Source organism: Aptenodytes forsteri, unplaced genomic scaffold (genome assembly GCF_000699145.1).
Source record: "Aptenodytes forsteri isolate BGI_AS27 unplaced genomic scaffold, ASM69914v1 Scaffold29, whole genome shotgun sequence".
NCBI lineage: Eukaryota > Metazoa > Chordata > Aves > Sphenisciformes > Spheniscidae > Aptenodytes > Aptenodytes forsteri.
The window spans coordinates 1,373,115-1,395,680 of record NW_008794520.1 but is presented as its reverse complement, the minus strand read 5'-3'; the positions used below and the strand labels follow the sequence as shown (position 1 = coordinate 1,395,680).

General features: G+C 37.1%; 1 protein-coding gene across 1 annotated transcript in view; it reads left to right on the top strand.

The window, feature by feature from the left end:
* The window catches only part of CCDC93 (coiled-coil domain containing 93), a 56,284-nt gene that overhangs the window by 1,250 nt on the left and 32,468 nt on the right, over nucleotides 1-22,566 (top strand). Inside the window, exons 2-8 of the mRNA XM_009291001.2 lie at nucleotides 1,040-1,153; nucleotides 2,876-2,970; nucleotides 5,553-5,664; nucleotides 10,044-10,142; nucleotides 11,534-11,590; nucleotides 16,420-16,520; nucleotides 21,266-21,305. Of these exons, the coding sequence (XP_009289276.1) occupies nucleotides 1,040-1,153; nucleotides 2,876-2,970; nucleotides 5,553-5,664; nucleotides 10,044-10,142; nucleotides 11,534-11,590; nucleotides 16,420-16,520; nucleotides 21,266-21,305 (618 nt within the window). The remainder of the gene's footprint in view (nucleotides 1-1,039; nucleotides 1,154-2,875; nucleotides 2,971-5,552; nucleotides 5,665-10,043; nucleotides 10,143-11,533; nucleotides 11,591-16,419; nucleotides 16,521-21,265; nucleotides 21,306-22,566) is intronic.

Here is a 22,566-nt window from a genome sequence, read left to right as displayed (position 1 = left end):
TCGCCTCCCCGCGGGCTGGGGCGCTGACCGGCCTTCGCCGCCGCGCTGGGGCTGCGCCGGGAGCCCGGGGGTCAGTGCTGTACGGCGGGCTCAGCCCTGTGCCCTCCCCCGCGTGCGGCCCGCGGCCCCGTGAGGTGGGGTCCCTCTCCGGAGGGAGAGCCGGGCCCCTCTCCGCCCCGCTCCCGGGGGAGGCCCTGTGGGGCTGCAGGCAGCGCCTGTGTAGGTCACCTTCCGTGCACCATTACGTTTCCCTGTTCCCTCTGCTTGCCAGGCTTTTCAGGTTTCCGTGGGAAGGAGAGGAGAGGAGGAGGAGGAGGCTGTCGAAAAGCTTTTGGGGAAGAGTGAGGTGGGGAGGGTTCGTAGGTGGGTCCCTGCAGCCCCTGAGGGGGAGACCTAAAGCCCTGTTAGCCGTCTCTCTGGCCTAGGTCTGAGGTGTTTAGGTGCTCTGTGCCTCTAGTAAATCATATATATTCTTGGAGCTGTGGGGATGCACCCTATCACATGGGGACAAAAGCACTCTTAAAAGGGTGCTGTGCTGATGAGGCTTTGGAGCACAGAAACTATCCAGGCTGCCTGTCAGAGTTTGGTTTTTGTTACTGCCATGCTTTGAGTTTGCTTAAAATTGCATTACCCAAAAAGTGGAATTCCACACGAGTTTCTTCAGTTTTTGTAAAAAGATTGTAGAAGCATTAATGTGAAGTGTATGATTTTGTGAACCCTGAAGTTGAAAGAAATGTGCGAAATGGAGAATAAATTAACTGTCTTATGGTAATAGGAGCAGTCTGTCTAGCTGGAGGCAAGCAGTGGACCAGGAGTTTGAACAGCAAAAGCAGATTAAAGTATTTAGCTGGGTGGAAAAAAAAAGTGATGTTAAATGCATTACCTATTTCTTTGATGTCTTTCAAGTTAACAACCAAGTTGCTAATGGAAGTCAAGGTTTTCCCTGATACGTGGTCTATGTTGAGATTAGGTTTGGAGAACATTCATTTGAAGAATGAAAGAGAAACACTGAATTAGTGTTGCGTTGTTTGTTTGTCAGGTTGAAACAAGAGAAGATGAGGAACAAAACATCAAATTGACTGAAATTTTGGAACTGTTGGTGGCTGCTGGGTATTTTCGAGCAAGAATCAAAGGATTATCACCCTTTGACAAGGTGAGTACTGACAATGCAGTATTTTTAAAAGCCTTTTTTAAGTATATGAGGATTACATATTTTTTGCAAGTTTAGCAGTTCTAGGTGATAAAAAAAAAAAGATATGTGGAACACATGAGGCTTTCCTATGTAAGTAATTCTGCAAATGACCCAGTTTCAGACAGATAGGACCTCCTCAGTCTTGAAAAATGATTTTGTGCAGCAAGACCTGTTTTAAAGGAGACAATTGGATGCAAGCTAATTGCTGGTGTGCTTTTTGTGAGTGTTACGGCCCGAGTTAGTCGTATATGGGGAAATTTGCCCCTCTCTCAACTACAGTTAGAATAGCTAGAAAGACTAGATACTTGGAGATAGCATGGTGATTTTAAAAAGAAGTATTCATTAATGAGAAATGAGGAAATATTTGCCTCGAGAGGCTCTGTGTAAGAATGGAACAGTTAGCCTAGTGAGATTATTTTTGGGCTGTTTTTACGTCTCTTTAGAGTGTCGTGTATGTTAATCTTTCATTGTCCTAGACAGGAAGTATGTGATACTGACAGCGAGCAAAGTTCAGGTTGAAAAGAGACTTCTAAATTGTTTTAGTGCTGACTCTGTGACAAATTCCTGAACCAAGGTTTGAAAACACGGAACTACGTCAGCTTTTATATGGACTCTTCTGTTTTCTGCTGTTTCTTTGATTATAGCACAGCCCTACTTTGCAATACAATTTTAGTTTCTTCAAACTGCTTGGTGTTACTGACCTTAGCTGCTCAGGAGGCTGTGCACACAGACACGAAGTAGTTTCAAGGAGACCGCCTTAGGATGTAATGTTGTTGCGGTTATGTGTAGAAATGGATGCATCAGGTTCATACCTGCCTAAATACAATCGCAAAGTTACCATTTCGTGACAATGTCCAACCTTTAAAAAAATTAGCATTGCTATAGAAAATCATTTAGCTGCTAGTATAAAAGGGATACTGATTAACTGTTTCAAACGGGAATGTGAGAGGGGTAATGTGATAGAAAACATCGTACAGGACACCCTAATTTACTGTGTGATGTTGGTAAGTTATTCCACATTTTAATCCCTTTTTTCTGTTCTTTGCCTTTGCATACTTTTAGGTTATCTTGCGTATGTTTATGCAAGGTTGTCTTTAAATATTTACATAATTTATGTAAAGTTGATGGAATGGCTCAGGAGTATAAATATGCCTAAGTATCTGTAGGAATAGGGCCTGACATAGAGATTTCTACAGAGCTGGGGATTTCCATTGCTATGTTGATACTGTGCCTAGCACTTGGTGTTGCATATGTCAGCAAGCAAAGAATAATAGTAGCGAAGGTGTATATATAAAGGTAAATATATGAATACAGGAATTATGATCCTTGATAAAATTTTGATATGGTCACTTTTTAAAGATCATGTCATTTAACATACTTTCATGTTTTATCTAATTTTTTTTTTTAATCTGAGAGCTGTTTCAAAACTAATACGAAGCTAAGAGAGGAATTTAGAATGTCACTAACTGCTCTGGGTTTTTTTTCTGTTGTCTTGTATATGTGTATTGTATGTAGAAATTGATACATGTATTATCTATATGTATTTCAGTCTCTATATAAGAATACTGAGGATGGAGAAAATACTAAGCTGTAGTTTCTAAAATAAATAAAGCCTTTAAGATGTATTTGGTTTCACCTCTTCAAATGAAAATGGAACTAACCATGCTGTTGCTCCTTTACTAGGTGGTAGGTGGCATGACATGGTGTATCACTACTTGCAGCTTTGATATCGATGTTGATTTATTGTTTCAGGAAAACTCTACTATTGGTCAAAAAATGTAAGTTGTTTAAATGGCAAGTGTGGTATTTTTTTTTCTTCGTAGAAAAGAAGCGGGTGGGGGAGGGGGAAGTTACCTGATATTTGGTTGTTTATAAGAAGGATTTTTAGTCCAAGTTCCCTGCTTTTCAAGACCACCCGTTTGCAAAACATTGCACTGGTTTCTGGGTTTCTCAGACTGTAGTTCCACAAACTCTAAAACCAGAAAGAAGCTTATTCCAAAAAAGGCAGTGCTATTCGCCTCTGGGCTGCCATGTTCTTATATCCCTACTAAGCAGTGAAAGCATTTATGTGGCTCCACACTGAACTGGATTGGGAACAGATCCAGATTAAAATCTACCAAAAAAAAAGGAAAAAAAGGAAAATAGTTTTAACATGAATCAGTTCCTGGATCCAGTTCTCTATGCAGCTGCACAGATGCTTGTGCTGGCACAAGGGGGTGATGCAGAGGCCAAAACAAAGGGCAGAGGGAGACCACGCTGCTGGAAACTGGAGTGCAACATTAGAAGACCTTCCTTGAGTTCTCTGTGTCTGCAGTTTTGCTGTGTAAATAACCTCTGATTCTCCTTTATGGTTCTGGGTTGGAATTGTAGGCATCAGCAAACAGAATTTAAAGCATGACACTGTTGTCGAAACAGTTACCTGCTCCATACTGAGGAGGAGGAGGAATTCCTGATAGTGACCCAATGAGACCATTTTGATTTAATTCATTTCTTATGCATGGAATTTGCTTATAAGCCAGCTAATTCCAGTATTAGGGAGGTTGTAAAAATTGTTTACGCTGAGAAAGGGAATACATTCTAAACTACATTATTTCTTTATGCATTTCTGTGATAAAAGAGCCATAATTAAAATTTGCAGGAAGTAAGAATAGCCTATCAAGTTACAGTTGCATGAAGAGACTTGTTTGCTCAGTGTAGTTGAAAAGAATGTCTTTCTGTGCTGTTTTCTTGAAAGTCACTTAGCATCGGCAAGACTGTAACACATTTGAAAATAAAGGTTTGTGGTTATTGCCATTAAACTTGGAGACACTTAAATCATCATAGATAACGAACTACATAAAGCATTGTTAAGTGCACAGAATGAAGCAGAGACTAGGAATGAAGATGGTGGTGGTAGTTTTTATAATTGCCATCTTTGTTACCCTTAAGAACAGCAAGATAGGAAATAGTTAAGTTGTTCTGAAAATGTTCTGTTATCTTTCCAGCTGACTGGATGCAAAACTGGCAAAACAAAAACCAGACTCCTCTCCCAAAACAGCAACAATGATTTATTTGTAAATCTAAAGTGTTCAGAGTCACACAAGCATAGGCTGTTTTGATGTCCATGTAATGTTTATATTGGTGGTGGCTCAGTGCTTCTGTGATGTTCTCAAGATAAGGAAAAGCTAAGTTGTGTTTTCTTAGTATTATTCTGAAGACATTTTGATCATGTCCTATTATTTAATTGCTGGGTTGAAATAAACATGGAAACATACATTAGGAGAGGATCTTGCATCTGTTGGATAAATAACTACTTTTTTTTGAATTGCATTTGCTTTGATTGTGCTGAGAGGCGCTGCTATTTTCATGTTGTAGAATATTAGTATGGTGCCATAGTGAAAATTGCCTTATAAGAATTACGTCAAAGTTTTCACTTCTCTTAAGAAGTGTAACTTTTCAGGCTCTGTTCCCAGACTTTGGTCTCTGTCTCATATCTCTTGCTCCCCTTTTGATCTTCCAGAATATCAGTTGTCCATTTGGGCAGTAATGAACCAGTTAATTTTTTTTCCTTCACGGAAAAATAGTTTCAGTTTTCCCAGTACAGTGTTCATCCTCAGTGCTGACACCTGCTTTAAAAATGTGCTTGACAGCATTGGCAGCAAAAAAATACCTTGCCCTAAAATAAGGGATTCAGTGGAAGCAGGGTGATGTTCTTGTAGATGAATCCCTTGTGTTAGGGTAATCCTTTCACTTTACCAGCTCTTACCAGAGCTGTAGAATGAGATGGTTGCCAGCAAATTCAGTTTTACTCACTTCAAAACCATGTGAAGTATACTGTGTATTTAGCTTTTAGGTGTAATACGTATTTAAACTTATAAAGTTTCAGTAGTAATGACAAGATATATTTTGGGTGTTCTGCTAAATAAATTTTTAAGTCCTTACATTTGATTCTGGACTTTTTTTGAGTGCATATCTTCTACTTAGTATAACTGTTCTTAAAGCTAGTGTTTCTTCATGTGTGCATGTATTATAATATAAATAATAATAATATAAACACAAAGGTGTTTGTAGATATATCTTACGTGGGCATTTCATCTGACCAGATATGCAGATCTTAAAATTTTGTGTGTAATACTATAAATGAAATCACAAGCTAGGAGCCTGCAAGAGGGGTTTAATCACCTCTTCACAGACTAATAATATATATAGTGCAATGTAAAAGCTATTTTGTGAATGAAAGTTTGATTGTTTTTCACAGCTGTATACAATGGAAGTCACTAGAGGGAACCTTCTAACTATGAACTGTGTTTGCAAAAATAATTTGTAATTTACAAAAGAAAATTGTAGCATATATACATGTGTTTTTGTTGTTTTATAATAGTGCCTTAACTGAAAAAATTGTGTCAGTATTACCAAAAATGAAGTGTCCTCATCGTTTGGAACCACACCAGATCCAGGGACTGGATTTCATTCATATATTTCCTGTTGTACAGGTAATAATTTTGTGATGTATTGATACTTTGCTGAAAAAGGTCATAAAACTTGCATAAAAAATTTAACGAAGATCTGTATTATTGTTTGGCTCTTAACTTCGGAATGAATAATCACAGAGAAGTAGTTCAAATGAATGTTTTTAAAGAATTGAGTGATGTTATGGATGATAGAATTCTTAAGTATTGTTTGATCCACATTTAAGAAAAACACAAACAAACTCTTTAAATTCTTTGAAATGGAGTCAGATTCTGCCTTTTGTGGAACATCTCCTTAAAGAAACTAAAGTTTAAGCTTGTTTCGGAATCTGATAATCTACTTTGCCAGGCTAGGAAATAGAACAAATATTTTATAGTCTATGTTTAAGCTTATGGAGTAAGTTATGCACATAGTCACTCAATCAAAAGGATATGAATAAGGCAAAAGCCAGTTGGGGTTGTTTGTTTAAGCATAATTCATCCTTCATTCGTATCACTTAAAAACTGTATGGGTGGAAAAATAAATTGCTCTGATGTGTGACCCTATTGCTGTGTATTTGTTGAGCAACACTAATTGATCATGTGCATGCTCATAGTTCTCCATTTTATTAAGGTTTAAGCTAACACGTGATGTGTTCCAGTTACGTGTGGTATCTTGAGAATCCTCGGTATGTCATTACCATTTCTTGATTTTACTTTCATCTGCACACAGAAATGTATCTTTGATAAATAGGGAAAATGAAGACTGTTAAGCAAGCTTCTTGTTCATTAAATATCTCCTTACCTCCTGCCTGTGAAAGAATTTAGCAAGTAAGAGTTTAATCTAAATTCCAGTTTGTAAGAAGTGAGGAAAACTTAGGTTGTCTCTTGTTATCTTCTAGTAGGTGGCTCCTGAGGAAAACCACCCTTAACTGCACTCCCCACAAAAAGTTATGTGGTGTGCTACTGTTACACAGCTTTCAAGCTGTGCTGGTGCTGCCTAAGGTGGAAAGTTTGTATCTTGTTAATGTGAGTTTTTACTTCTGAACTTGTATTTTCCTACCAAAAAAAAAAAATCCCAACCCAGGTTAATTTCTTGCCCTGGTCACTTGATGATGATGATAATGGATGGTTACATTTATCAAATACGAGACTTCTCTCACAGGAAAAATAATTCCTCTCCTAAAGTGAGAACATAAACTATTACTCCTGCTGTAAAAACTATAGCACTAGGTATTCTCTTCTGTGACCTGCTTTATCCAAAATCCTGATTTGGGATATTACCTCTGGAAAGGAGAAACATTAATTCTAAGCAGGGAGGAAATCGGCTTCTAGAGTTCTCCAAGAGCAGTAATTCTTGGTATTAGTAGCTGGCCAGTAGGTGGTATATCTAATCCATAATTGGTGAAGAAGTCTTTCTTGATGAGCTTAGTTTTTTGTATGTAGAGGATGGTTTTTAGAAATTGTGGCTTTCTGTCTGGTCCCTGTGAAGTTCTGCGTGCTCCAGATACTGTTGGTTCCTTATTTTGCCCCAACAAAGGTAGGCCTTCAAGAAAACTTTTGTTGGTGTCATCAGTATACTGTGTTCTGAAAAAGACCATGCAAGAGCTATAATAGGCTGACCACACCATGGCATGTAGGAATTATGTATTTGATAATGACACTTTACTCAATGCCCTGTTAAATTCAAGATTTCACTTGCTATCTGTAAATCTCAAATCAGTCCCCAAATAATACAGAAGCTCTTTCCTTCACCTGGCATTGTGTACTAATAGCTCCTGCACTGTGCAAGCTACTCTGGTGAACTTGACAGGAGGAATTTAGATGGATCCTTCCCTACAGGAAGAAATTAGATTGAGTTGGCTCACTGCCATAGACTGTAGCAGAATATTAAAAAAAAATAAATTCCAGTGGGCAGAAATGGTGCTGTTCTTCCTAGTAAATTCTGCTTATGTTCACAGAGAAAAGTATGTATGCAATCCTGTGTTGAGATGTGCTTTGTAATTAATAGTCTGCATTTTCATCTCTCTTGTTGTCATCATCTTCCCCTCACTTTCCAGGGGTTCATGGTTATAGCATAGAAGGCTGTTGCTCGTTCAAACTTGGATCCCAAGATTGATCTGATCTCTTATGTGACCTCCTGCACAGGCTGTCAACAGCCCACAAGATTTATCCTCTTCAACGTTATTTAAAATGTACTTCAATCTCTTGTGGCTTTTTGTGTGGTCTTATAAATGTCAGAAGAAGTCTAAAATGTACTTCAATCTCTTGTGGCTTTTTCTGTGGTCTTATAAAAGACTTCTTCTGACATTTTCTTACATGGGCATGTGGTTGTTCTGGAACACTTCATAGGCTTGAAGATATGTCTTTTGATGGTGGACATCAAAACAACGAGTGTTCTATAGTAGGAAAATCTGATAGAAATGCATATAACCTAGCTATAATGGCTTCCACCTGAGGTACAGCCAAGATTAATAAGATGAGGTTGTGTTCCAAGTGGTGTCTTCTGTCAGAGTATAATGGACTAATGATACAAGACAGGTTCAGTGTTGGGTCCTGGCACCGAGAGCCCAGAACACTTTCATTCAACTTCTAATTGCTTCAAATTCCAGCAGAGTTCCAGCCCATCTCCTCCCACTCAGACTGATAGAGATGGGTGCTGTGAACAGTTCAAGCTTGCTTTATGGAAGGATGACCATACCATAGCCCACAGACTGTATAAAAGCCACCTGGACTATCAGTTTGTTTTAAAGTATGCTCCCAAGGGCTGCTTTCAAGTAGAGAGGGGTGAACCTGTATGCGTGCAGAGTATAATCACGTTTTTGTATACGTGCTGTAAATCTAACACTTCCTAGAACCAAGGGGTTTATTATTTATTCAGTATGGCCTGCTCAGTAGAAGGACAACATTGATAGCTTTTAGGGTACAGTAGAGTTTTGAGGTTTTTGAATGTAGAATAGGATCTACGTTGTGCTGGCTGGTATAGCTGAGCTCTTGGTCTGGTGAGTTGTGAGGTGTGCAGGCTGTTCCATGGTATAGATGAAAACAAAAAGCCAGAAAATTAACATTCCTTTGTTTCGTGAACTACTGCTGTGTATTTTTCTATATTATGTATTGTTTGTATTTTGATAACATAATGTTATTTTTGAATGTAGAATAGGATCTACGTTGTGCTGGCTGGTATAGCTGAGCTCTTGGTCTGGTGAGTTGTGAGGTGTGCAGGCTGTTCCATGGTATAGATGAAAACAAAAAGCCAGAAAATTAACATTCCTTTGTTTCGTGAACTACTGCTGTGTATTTTTCTATATTATGTATTGTTTGTATTTTGATAACATAATGTTATTGATGTTTAACAAGTAATAACAATGAATACTATAGATAATATAACTACTTAGTGTGGTGAAATGTACTTTGTTAAAATGTACTTTTAGCTTAAGTAGTAGATTTCTTGTGCTAGGATGTAGGATTTGTGCCACTCAGATTTTTGGGAGGGCACTTCAGGGTTTTTTGGGGGGGGAGGGGATGGTTTGTTTTTTTCTTTCCTCCTTAAAGATACAAGCTAAAAGAATAATGTTTAAAGTGGCCCACATCCATTTCTATTCCACAGATGCTCTTCATTTTCCTTTTTGGAATTATTTTATTGAAGATCAAATTTTTTGGATTACAGAAATTCATACTGGCAAAATTTCAATGAACTTTGCTATGCTTGTGAAGATTTCATATGTTTTCATTTATAAATGAATCTGTCAACTAAGAATTCCTAATAGTTGAAATTTGCAATAGAATTTTCTTTCCATACTTGCTATAAGAAATTAATCAGAATGTAAAAGCAATTCAGTATATGAGAAGTTACAGTGCAAGCTAAATAAAGGGGAAATCATGCAACAAAAAACCTAATTTTGCAATACGCTATTTACAAATAATGTTCAGGAAAGTTAAAGACAGAAAAGTGTTTTTTGGGATACCAGGCTCTGCTCCAAGGAGCTTAAGGGAGCTCCAAGGAGCATAAGGGAAGGCAGTTTGATCTTCTTTGGACTATCGAATCCCACTGTAGTATGAACTGTATGGCTCGTTATGGTTCAATATAGTTCAACAGGATGAAGAATATTTGTTTTTATATATGTAGAACTTTGTAAGAAAAGCCATGTGGTTTCTTAGCTTATGAGTTATCTGATTGCTCTACTGAGCTTTTTAGTACATAGAAGAAGAGCAAACGTGAAGTTTATAAAATAGCTAAAGCTGAATCATTTTGTTAGGAGTAGGTCCCTGAGTTACCATGTTTACAAATAAATGTTCTTGTTTGTGTGCTTAAAATGTGCTTTTAGCTTTTATCGTGTATTAAAAATAATTATGCAGTAGTTTGGTGTTTGCTGCTGTTATTCTTTCCCTTTCCACTGATAGAAACTGTTTTTGTTCCCCCCCAGTGGCTGGTGAAACGTGCAATAGAAACAAGGGAAGAAATGGGAGACTATATCCGTTCTTACTCTATATCACAGTTTCAAAAAACTCATAGACTACCAGAGGTAAGATCAAGCCAGTTCTTGTTTCTATTGTAGTATGTCAAATGCTCAGGGGCAGTACCAGCTTCACAGCTCTGAAATCAGCACAATATACCAGTGTTTCCTTTGCTATCATTTTATTAATCGGTCCTAGAGGATTCCATGCACAAATTCAGCTGGGGAAAAAAATTAAAACATTGTTATAACAGAGAGTTCTGGTTAACTTTTGCTTAATAGTTGCTTTAGTTTTTCTGCAATATTTGGTACTTCTCTGTCAGTCTGGCTTGCCAGGTAGCTCACTTCTAGAGTGGATATAGAGCTCTGTGCGGTGTATCCAGGCAAACCGTATGACTGGAGCTACATTGCCTGAAGTGTGTTCGAGAGCACCCAGCGTGCTGTGGAGAAGCTGATCTAGCTAAATGAGAATTGACGTGCTGTTAATGCTCTATAACTTGGGTTTTGTTTTTGAGTGCTCAAAGTCAGCTCTTGTCTCCCTGTATCCAAACCTCAAAATTTGTTCTTGAAAATTAGATTCCCAAAAAACTTCATTCAAAAACTGAACTTGAGGAAAGATGGAGACGGAGAGGTTTGGGATAAAAGGAAATACATTTGCTCTGTAAAATATGATTGCCAGAGGAGTGAGAGGTGCAGTTTTATCTAGAAGTGTAGTGGTAAGAGTAATTTTGCACTGTTTGAGATACCTTGATCATACTCCTTCTGATAATAGTCAAATCCTGCCTGCTTTGAAGTTACATGCTTAGAACAGTGTTGTGATCCTCTTTTCTTCCTATTACGCAGTAATGATATGAAGGTTCCTTGGTGTAGGAGGAGAGCTGGAACGAGCTTGGATTTGTGTCTATAGTGCAGAGCATCAGTTCTGTTCATGCATATCCCAAGGCAATTCCATATTTAAAACCTAGAACCCAAGTTTTGCCTCTAGTTCAGTAGCAGCATTAAAGGTAGATGTCCCTAGTATTGGGAAAGACAGCCGGATTTTATTAGCTTGAGGTGGTTTGGATTTTGTTTTGGGTTTTTTTGATTGCTTTGCTTAGAAACCAAAATAACAGTAGGGGAAACTTCTCTTTTCCACATTAAGCCCATCCCAACTTCATTTCTTCATAGTGTAGTAATGATTGGAGATCCCGGTAGTGGGCTGGGATTGCATTTTGTCAGGTAGTGTATAAGCAGAGAGCAGAAAGACTGCTGATCTGGATACAGTTTTAAAGACTGACCTGCTTATCTGATGAGAGAAGCAAATACTTTTCTGTGTTACAGGAAATCACTAACTTTTCACCAAATAATTGGGCGGCTTGGTTAGAAACTATTTGACAACTTTGTTTGCTAAACCCATTACAATGGTTGAGATTTAACCTCCGTTCCTGGTATTTTTAATCACCTCTGTTACTGTCTTGCAGGATGATGAATTTATGCAAAGAAAAGAGAAGGCTATCAAAATGGTTACTGATATCTTTGTGAGTATGTTAGATTTTTATGATCAAGAAACAAGTGGTTTTAGTAATGAAATGGTGGTGGTTAATTCTGTTTAATGCAGCCAATCCTGGGTTTTCTCATGAGAAGGTCCCAATTAATTTACATGCCGAGCTTCATTCTTAGAACAGGTCTCAAATGCCAACATGTCAGATTGAAAACCTTTTAGGTGTGCACTGTACGAGTAGATAAACTATATCAACTGCCTGCACAGAGAGTGTGGAGTTCCACACTATCAAACAAAAGTCACAAAGTAGCTTACAGGCTATTAAACCCTCAGCAGACTAAGTGTTTGTTTGAAGCTATCAGCAGTTGGACTATTTATCTTGAAATTAATCAAAATGGCGATGATCTCCTCAATTTAAATGTCTGCATTTCAGAACTTGTCTTTTTTACTTCTTGTAATTGGCAATGAAAATATACACCCTACTTTGGAAATGTTTTCTCCAAGTAGCGAATGTTGGTTGGGAAAGGTGGTATCACTTGTGTTCTCCCTCTTCAGATGCAGATCTTCTAACTCTTGGATAAACTGTTTATATTTTTTGAAAGCTTGTTCATGAACGGTACGAGGAGTGACATGTAAAATACATAGGCTATATCACTGTCTCATACCTGAATTCAAATGCCTAGCTAGCAACTTGACTTTCTGTCCTTGCTTTCTCTCTAATTTCCCTGTTTGCTTGTGACTGTCAAGTCACCATTTCTGACTCCAACAGTTTGCTACCTTTTTTTTTTTGTTTACTATCTTGATAAATTCACAGGCCAGCCTTTGAGAAGGGATGAGAAATCTGGGTATGCTTTGAATGGGACAATTCCAAGGCTCTTCAATAGATGGTGAAACCCCACTCCTCTGAGAAAATCAGTGCTGTTTCAGGTAGCTCTAGCCAGACACCCTGAACTCTTCATCCATGGATAGAGGTGTTGTTAAGTGCCAGTATAACGAGCTATATGATAGCTTGTGTAATGGACCAGACAAGTCATCTTACCCTTTTGTCATGTTCTGGAGGTAGTTGTTTTTCCATATTAGAGCCTAATATATGTGGTTGAATTACAGTGTATGTTTATAGAAAAACATTGCTATGAAAGTCTCCAGGTGATGACCAATGCAAATCCCTTGTTAATCTATTTGAATAATTACTCTTGCTTTGAAAATTTCAATTACAGTCTCTAACTGTTGTTCCCTATGGTTTGATTGTTTTTTTTTAATTATTAGCAGACTTACAATGAGTCTTTTACTCCAACCAGCAATACTTGTCTTTCCAGTGAGATCTGTTCCGTTTTACAAGTTAGCTCCTTGTGTAAATGGGTATTATTGTTTTGTTTGTGCACCTGTATAACCCTCTAAATTGAGAGAGAATGCAAACCCGTATAAGAAAGTAAATTCCAAATGTGTGTTGTATCAAGTAGCACTTGAAATTCATTGAGCTTCTGCTTATTTTCGATTTTCAGAATAATTGTCCTAATTTTTCAAGTGTGTCCATTTTCTACCTGCATTGTCTTTAAGTAGCACTAAAGATTCTGTATCCAAGTGGCTGACACCAACCTTGTCACTGAAGAGACAGAAACAAAGTAACCACAGTGCTGTTATGAGACACCAGTACCTAGAATTTTCAGTGTCTTTAAAAAAACTCAGAAGATATTTGATTAATAGTGATGAAAGGATCCCTTTGGTTGCTGAGGAACAGAAGTGGTTTCAAGGCTTAGTTTTTATGTTCTAATTATTTGGGTTTTTAAGTTTATTCTGTTTCATTAATGCATTTATTTGGGAGAACTTGTTTGAAAAGAAGGAATGCAATCTACTTTCAGTGTGCAGTTAGCTAGTAAATGTCAGGTCCCTTCAAGTGCCTTGTCCAAAGTCCCATGGTGCTTGGCTGAGTTTCCTTTACATGTTTTCTGAAATTGCTTTTTAGAGCCCGAAGAGAATGACATGGCAAAGGTGAAGCAGGTACATGTATGCCATATCAGGTGTTTTATTTGCTGGTTGAAGCCAGTGAATTGGTTTTCACTTGCCCACTATATTAGAGCTCTTTAAAATTCATAGGTCATGGTCCTGGAATCAGATATGCATGTGTCTACTTCTGCAGCTAAGGGAATAGTTCCATATTCAGGGTCCAAGAATGAAACAGATAATGGAAAGCAAGGAAAACAAGGTACAGTCTTAAAAGTTTGGTAGTATTTTGCACCGTTAGCTAGCCTGTCTGAATATCTCTGAATATCTCTATCTGCAGGGTTGATAAAGGTGTATTCTGTCTTCTCCTCCAGATCACAGATCTCTAGTTTTTAGGTGTATCTTCATGATAGGTGAAGTTTTGACATTTGTTCATCACTGCTCGGGGTATCATTAGACAAACACCTCTTCCTTAAATATATGAGCTCTGTCAGGATTATATCCTCTACAGCTGGCACCTGATCTTCTTAATGGAAGATTAGTTCATGAGATCTCTTAAGGCATCAAGGCATGAGTGCAGTCTAGAAGAACACACAGAGTACTTTTCAGGGGAGATAGTATACAAGCTTTCCTATCTATCCGTAGGAACTGGAAGAAGGAGAAGGCAGCTATTAGATGAAGGCTCTTTCACAGGTCACCTTTAAATCATTATGCATTGGAATTGGAAGAGAAATCCACTTTCCTAAAAGAGGACCAGCAAGTGTGAAAGATTAGTCTGTTGTCTGAATTCGTTATTATAACTCTGGTCTAAGGACCTACCCTGCTCTTCTCAAGGGGACAATACAATGAGATTTATGGTCACGATCAGGCCTAAAGGTTAGAAAAGGGAATATTAAATATCAGTAACGGTTATTGGAATAAGAACTACTGCTGCTGAAGGGTGACTATCTAGTGAATTGACATTATCTTGCAGTGGTTTTGTTCAGCTACTCAATTATCTGATGCCAAGACTAATGTTTATGGTATGATGCCTACACTTTATATAGCACAGGTATAGAATGCCACCATAAAAAGTATAATTACTTTTATGACTTACTTTGCTTTCATTACATTTCACTTTGTAATGTGAAAGTACATTTTGTACTTTCAAGAATTGGGAGATTCTTGATCATAAAAAGCTTTTTCATGTGACAGGCAGAAATGTAGCAAGATATAATAGCTGGAAACCAAGATGACAGAAATTCAGATTAGAAACGAAGTAAAAATTGCAAAGGGTAACTAACAAATTCAGGAGAAACTTGCCAAGGAATACTGTCTATGTTCACTTGTTTGAAATCTCTGCTTTGGGATTACATGTCTTTGAAAAAGGTTGAAAGCTGTTTCAGCAATGTTATAGTACAGGAATTGCGTGTTGAAAATAAGTTTGTTGTACAAAAAGTCAGATCAAACAAAAAATAATCTTCCTTTTTCATTTTCTTTTAGAATCTTTGCAGCTTCTTGCATTGAATCTTTTGTCCCATGTGAATAGGATTTTCTGAAGTTAAATGTATATGTGGAAAGCCCAAGCTTTGATTTCAACTTTTGTTTTTGTAATGTATTTGTTCTAAACATTTGGAGCCTGGCCCTCAAAGGATTTAAAAGATATGAATGTAAAACAGACCAGAAGAGGGGGGTGTTCCTTTTTGATGCTGATTATTTGGTGGTGATGATAATGTTTTTCTCTGCTGTGATGAGGGCTGGAATTTTATTTCAGAAAAAGGAGAAGACAAAATGTCATCTAATTGATTGGGGGGGGTAACTTTTTAAAAAAAATCAATTGGAGTAAAAAAAAAAATCTTTGAGATCACAGGTTCTTGGTTAGTTGTTTTTTTTTCAGTATCCTTGCTAGCAGGATAGCACTAAATACTAGACTTCAATTAACTTCAAAATCTTTGTTCCAACAACAGAAATGTTGCATTACAGACTCGCTGCACCCTAATCTTTCACCAAACAAATAGCAAAAATAATTCCAGTCACAGTAAACGTTATCTCGGTTCTAATTTCTAATTTGGGGAAAGCTGAAGACCTCATGATTATTTTTTTGTTTGGTTTGGTTTTTGGTTTTGTTTTGTTTGTGCTTGAGGCAGAACAATTTTTCTAACGTTGTAATAATAGACTTTTATAGTGGCATTGTTGATCTATATGGAAGGGGGAAGAAAAAAGGTACTTTAATATGGGCCAGATTTACAGTGCTATAACAGTTGTGTCTATGTTAACGTCAGGATAGCGGCTCTGTCCTTTTGTTTCCATTTTGTTTTTAAATTGGAAGTAGCTCTATCAGCACAAAATAGTACTTGTGAATCCGTGTTTTATTTGATGGGCTGTTGTCCAGCTATAGGATCACATTGGGATAGCAAGATCGAGAGTGATTTTAGTACTAAACTTCTTAAGATATTTTTGTTCCTTACCTTGCAATAAAATCTGCTTTAATTTCATTGTAACCTGTGATCATTGAGTAGATAATAATTACATTTAATTATCTAATAAGAGATTAAAAATAGAATTAACTCGCAAAGGAGGTAACACTTCTAGACACTGGCATTATCAGCTAAATCATAAGGCCTTTTTTTAAATAGATGTTGATTGTGTTATTTTTGACTCTTCTTTCAAATGTGATGGAGGAGATAGTTCAAGAAAGTATGTTTGTTAAATACTCGTTTATAATTTTTTTTAAAACCTGGAAAGACAGGTCCTATAGCAAATTGTTTAGAAGTAAATTCAGTAAGATTTTATCATGTAATTCTAAAAAGAGAAAGTGAAGGATGTTTATTTGGTAAGTATATTGAGTTGGAAAGCAAACAATGGTATAAATCACTCTAGATAACAATTCTTCATTTATTTTAGAAAAGCCTTTTACAAGTTCTGAATTAATTCACTTTCTTACAGGAGGTTTACAAACCCCAGAGAAAATACAAACGTCAGAAAGGAGCTGAAGAACTGCTAGATGAGGAATCAAAGGTTCATGCTACGCTTCTGGAATATGGCAAGTGAAAAGCTTCATTTAATTGTCTGTGGGTTTTGTATTCTGTGTATTTAGAAGCATTCCGTATAAAATTTGGATTGTGAGGTTTTTTCCTACTACTTGAGAATCAAACTGTTTCAGATTTACTCCTGTTTGGTTTCAGATTTTGTTTGCTTACCCTGTAAATTCTCTGTGGACTGGACAGTCCTCTCATGTGTGAACAATGTTTTGTACAGTGGGAGCCCAAGTTCTGACTTTATGCTGCTAGTGGGGTATGTTTATTTAACATACTTGTTCTTGGCTTGATAAAAATGGCTTAAATTCATGATGCTTCTAGGTAGTGTCTGTCAATCAATATTGCCTCTTTGCAAGCAATCCCCAGAAAGTGTGGGGGGGGAAGGAGCTGAAGTTGTTATTGCTTCTTTTTGTAGTTCTGATGTGGTTGCTACATCAGGAGGCTGAATCATGGTTTAGTGCTTTGTCTAATTACTTTCTGCAAACTTCCATATAGAGACAAAGGTACCAAGCTTTGCACTTATCCATTACTTTTGGAAGTCCCTCTGGTTTACGTAGAGCTCTCCAAACACATAAAAATAATGTTACAGAGTTTCTGTTTCTAGTTTCTCTTTCCAATTTTCTTTTCATAGTTCAGTGATATGGACAGCTTGTCTGCTGTCTGAGCTGTTAATACTTAATGAGTGCAAACGGCATTTGAATTCATTTTTGTATCTTCTGTGGCTTCTTCTCCTCCAAAGCCATAGGGGGATATTTTGGGGTGGGTTTTTTTTTTGGTCTCATTATTTTGAGCACCTTCCTTCTACCCTTTTTATGCATTTGTCTTGACACACGGTTGAAGTCAGCAAGTGTCCTGGTTGCAGATTGCTTCTAATCTTCCTCTTTCATTCATGGTGGTATTTAGTGAGGGCAGCATGCACAAATTAACATCTTGCAGCTTATTTTCCATTAAAGTGGGATGCAATCCTCTGTGTCTTCCTAATGGAATGAAACTATTGGAAGACATCTGGGTGTCCTGTTACTCAGCAGAGCTCTTCTGGCGTTGCATAAACTTTCTAGACAAATGGTTAACTGTAGAACTTCTCCCCTCCTTCTACCACCGGTGGAGTTCAGTGCAGTTATCTAAAGTATAACAAGCTGATTTAAAAGCCTAAGATGACTGGCTGCTCTAATGAGCTTAATCCGTTCAAAACACAGAGAGCTACAATGAAATACAGTGCCTATATATGCTAATATATATGTCTATATATGTTAAACAGCTAATTTGTTAACACAGCATTCACAAATTCTGTGGGCTGTAGTCTTGAATGAGTCTTATTATTTTTCTAATGCTAGTAAGGAGTTAGGCTTGATTTACCTTGTCTATTTTAGAGTCCAATTCCTCCCTCCCCAGTAAAAATTGAATTTGCAGCTTGGTGACAGTGTTAGGGATTATTCTACTTGGCATGTGGATTTCTTCCCTGCCTCTTCAGGGGAAGACATGCATGCTGAAATCTTTAGATTTAGGTCAGATCATTGATACCTCATCAGTCCTTGCAATGGGAATCCAAAGAGCAGTATGGAAAAACGAAGTGGTATACTCCTCTTCTGTCTATTTATAGTTTCTTGTACTGTTTCAGTGTCATTACTACATATTGGTGTCAATAGATATCTCCTAATAAATAAAAAGAGCATAAAATAGTTTATGCAGTTTAAGGGAATTTTTGTGTATGATTTTTCTAGAGTAATTTTAGTTTAAAAAAAAAAAAGGCAAAACTGGAAATAAGTATATAGCTTGAAAATTGAAATAAATAGAAGATGTTTTCTATAGGTCCTCACAAATTGTTTTAGCTTTAGGTACTGTGGAACAGTTGAGACCTAAGTAAAGCTCATTTCTGCTGGAAAAAACAGATGAATCTTTAACATAAAAACCAATGAAAATGGATGATGGAGAAAGTTTAAGTACAGAGAGAGGAAATAAGAACAGAAAAGTTGGAGGCATTGAAGATACAAGGGAACTGCTCTTCTGTTGTATAGTGTGCATCAGTACATAGATATGAGGAGTGTTTTGGGACTAGTAAGAAAGATGACCAAGAACTTGTGAATTTTGGGAAGGAAAATACCTCTTCAAGATAGTATTTGTTGAGATGATCTTGATGACATTGCAGAGTCCTAGCAGGAGAACAAATAGAGAAGAGGTATTTGGTGTTTGAAGGGCATGGAGCATGACAGAAGACTTGCTGGACTGATTATTTAAATTGGCAATATGAATGAAGGACAGTACTTAGAAGAAGACAAATGCAGTTAGTTATTTCATGTGAAAAGCTTAACATGAATTGAATGGAAGTGGGAGAAAATTAGGATAGTTCAAGATTTGAATGTGGTTTGGTAATGCTTTCATAATGAATTCTCAAAGCGTAAAACTTGATCAGAAAAATATTTCTGATATAGTGTTAAAATAAAGAACATCTGAGAAAAAAAAGTAGTGAGCCACACAAATGTCTGGTTCATGTGTTTTGGTAGACAAAGAAACTCTTAAGGAGGATGATAGTATGTCTGCTGTAATTATCTAGTAATAAAATAACGAGTACAAGGACTCAGATACATACAGAAATCTGTGGGGGCAGTAGGGATTACTGTCCACTCTTCAACAGTGTTAGGGGAACTAGAACACTGCTGAAAAAGGCAAATAGTAAATTTTTCATAGATTTAGGAGTAGAGTTAAATGTTTTTAGAATTCAAATAGTTAAAGTGAACCTTTCATTTTTTTACTGCATGTACATGGCAGTTGTAGAAAACTGTGAGCAGAGGATTTTTTTTCCTCCTAAATGCCCCTTGGTTATCATAGAAATGGCTCCTTTCAGAGCACACTTATCATAAAAGTTAATTTTCTCAGTCCAACAAATAGTATAGGGTCTTGCAATGTCCTGATGCCAAATGCAGCATTATTCAGATACAACCAGTGATAGTGCCATATTCTAAATTGTTTTTTGGTCCTGTGGCCTCCAGCTTAAAGGTTATCACAAACAAGCTTGAATGTGGTACGTGGTAGGCCAGAGTCTGACTTGAGAGTGGAGTTATGCCAGTGAGCATCTGTCGTGGTTAAACCTCAGTCGATAATAATAATAATCATCATCATCATACACAAAGCAAGTGATGCACAGTTGAATTGCTCACCACCCGCCGACTGATGCCCAGCCAGTCCCCGAGCAGCGGCCTCCCCGGCCAGCTTTCCCCAGTTTATGTACTGAGCGTGACCTCACGTGGTATGGAATGTCCCTTTGGCCACTTTGTCCAGGCTGTGCCCCCTCCCAGCTTCTTGTGCACCTCCAGCCTTCTCAGTCGGTAGAGCATGGGAAGCTGAAAAGTCCTTGACTAGTGTAAGCACTACCTAGCAACAACTAAAACATCGGTGTGTTATCAACTTTGTTCTCATCCTAAATCCAAAACACAGCACTGTACCAGCTACTAGGAAGGAAATTAACTCTATCCCTGCCGAAACCAGGACAGCATCTTTCCACACAGTTGCATAACCTATTTCAGCTAAGGGCTTTCATTGCCACATCTTTGCATATTATCAATCAGTTTTCAGCAAAATACGAAGTCGGTTCCTATAACAGATGTGAAATGTTAAGTCTGGGAGGTATCTGGGTTCTCTGTTGATATAACTGATGTTTAAGTTTTTGTTATTGCTGTTCTGGTGCAGTTCATTACTTGGATGTAATTATCTGTGTGGAAATAAAACTGTGCTCGTACAAAAAGCGAGAACAGATATACGATAATGGCAATACTCATTACAAAGCTTTTATACTAATACAACTTTTATGCATATTCTGTAGGAGGGTAGTGCTCTGCCACATTCTTTGTACTGCTAAGCTTTAAAATGCAGAGGGAACTTAATGTTGGGGAATTCTTGAAAACTTGGTGTTATGCTGTAATGAAATATGACTGAATTTACCTCTTAAGTATGAGAGTTGCATAAATGGAGAACTGGTGGCAATTGATACTGCTGCTGAGGATCGCTTAACTTTTGGCCATAAAAGGCTTGTAAATAGTCCTGCTTCTGCAGTAGTTAAGGATTTAAACAATTGTAGCCGTAAGTTGGTCAATCAGGAGCATCACTTCTTTTTGTATCTGTGTACATGCTGGGTTTAGTGCTTCATAATACTGAAGATGATTGCTTACTCATATCTAAAATTTCTTTCTACCTGTTTTTTCTTTAAGATAATATTTCCAAACTAACAACATAACTCAAATGTCAATTTTTCCTCTCCCTCAGAAAAACAGAAGTAAAAAAGTTTATTTGAATATATATTTAAAGCTCCAAACACCATGCTTCAGAAAGAAATTGAAGATCATCAAAGCATACAAGCATGAATGTTTTTTTGGGAGTAGAGATTGCACTGACAACATCCTGAGGCCTTTCCAGAATTCAGATGTATATAGCTAGTAGCTGAGGATTAACTTCCAAATGGAAAGAGAGCATTGCTTTTTCCTTTCATGAGCTTTACATGACAATATTTTATGAACAGTCTAGATTTGCAAGTCATAATGGAAGGAGTAGATGGAGCTGAAATTATTCTGTAAATATGCTGCAGTACCTGCTTATTTAGTTTATTTGAAGCATTCCAGAACTAACCTGAACCTGGCTGTTGGTTTTGTTAGATGATTAACTTTTTAGTGCATTTCTTATGTTGAAAGCTGATAGAAACATTTATTTTTTGTGGAAGTTGTAAACAACAATGTATTTCTTTCATGTTACTATTGTTCTTCTAGGAGATACGGATTTAGCAGACAAGCAGGGAAAACAGAACAGGTAAAAATATACTAATTTTAAATATTCATATTGTGGGAAGAATTGCATTGTTTTTGTTGGAGTGTTGGTTTTACACTCCAAAGAAATACAACAGAATAAACAGCTATAACTTCTATTATTACCACCTTTTAAAAATGGCTAACTGGAACTAAAAACCTGCATGCCATGAAAGATGCAATTGATTACTGTCTCCTTTTTTAAAGCATTTCCTTCATCTGTACTCAAAGATCACATTTTGCAAGCATTTTTTGTTTAGAAAAAAGGGGGTTTGGGTGTTTTGTTTGTTTTCTTTTTTAATGTGAGGTAATGAACACATCCTGTCTGTTTAATGAGTATCTCTTAACTAAGTTTTCCATGATGTGATCATTAAAGAGTTTTTTTCCTTTTCTTTCTAAAGAACCATTCAGCTTGGTAAGAAATTTTGTAGGTATTTATTACATAACAGGTTATTTAATGTGATAGAGAAACATGATACCATGCCATAAATAAATCATAGTGCCTCTTGAAAAGTAGCATCCTTGCTGTGCTTTTGATGATTGTGGAATCTTAAAATGTCCTTGTCAGAGTATTTGCAGTTTTATTATTTCAGTGCAGATATTACTTTGGCTACAAGCTTTTATTACAGACAGAGATAATGAAGAAATACATTAAGCATGTCATGGACCCAGCAATACACTGAATACATTAAGGTTGCCCTTCTTCATTATCTCAATATTTCGCATACAAATTTAGCATTTAAATTTTATAATTGGACATGTTTCCAAATCTAGGCATACCTCTTTTTCCCCTCAAAGTAACTGCCAGGCTACAGTCATGTTTATAGAGTTAATTTTGTTTCTTCAAAAATTTTACTCACCTTGGAATATTGTATATTAGGTTATCATGTTTGTTGTGTGAATTGAGTCACCAGTAAGGCAGAAGTGGAAAATTAAATAGGTTAGTGGTGCAATAGAGCGACCTAGAAATTTACTCTCACCAGTTCTCATTACTTTAGTGGTATGAATTCTTCTGACTGAACTAGGCAATTTTGCACTTTTTTATGTTGTATGTTTTTTTATACCAATATTAAATTATATTAAATTTTAAGAAATTATTTACATTAAAAAAAAAAAACAGCTTTCTCTCCTGTACAGCAGACATATTCTGGGGTAGCCAGAGTTGTCTTGTGAGGTTGGTAGTTCTTAAAAGGTTGTGGAATAAGGGATATTTGCGCCAGATGTATCCACTGTCAAGACACTGTCTTGAACAGCTGGAGTACTTA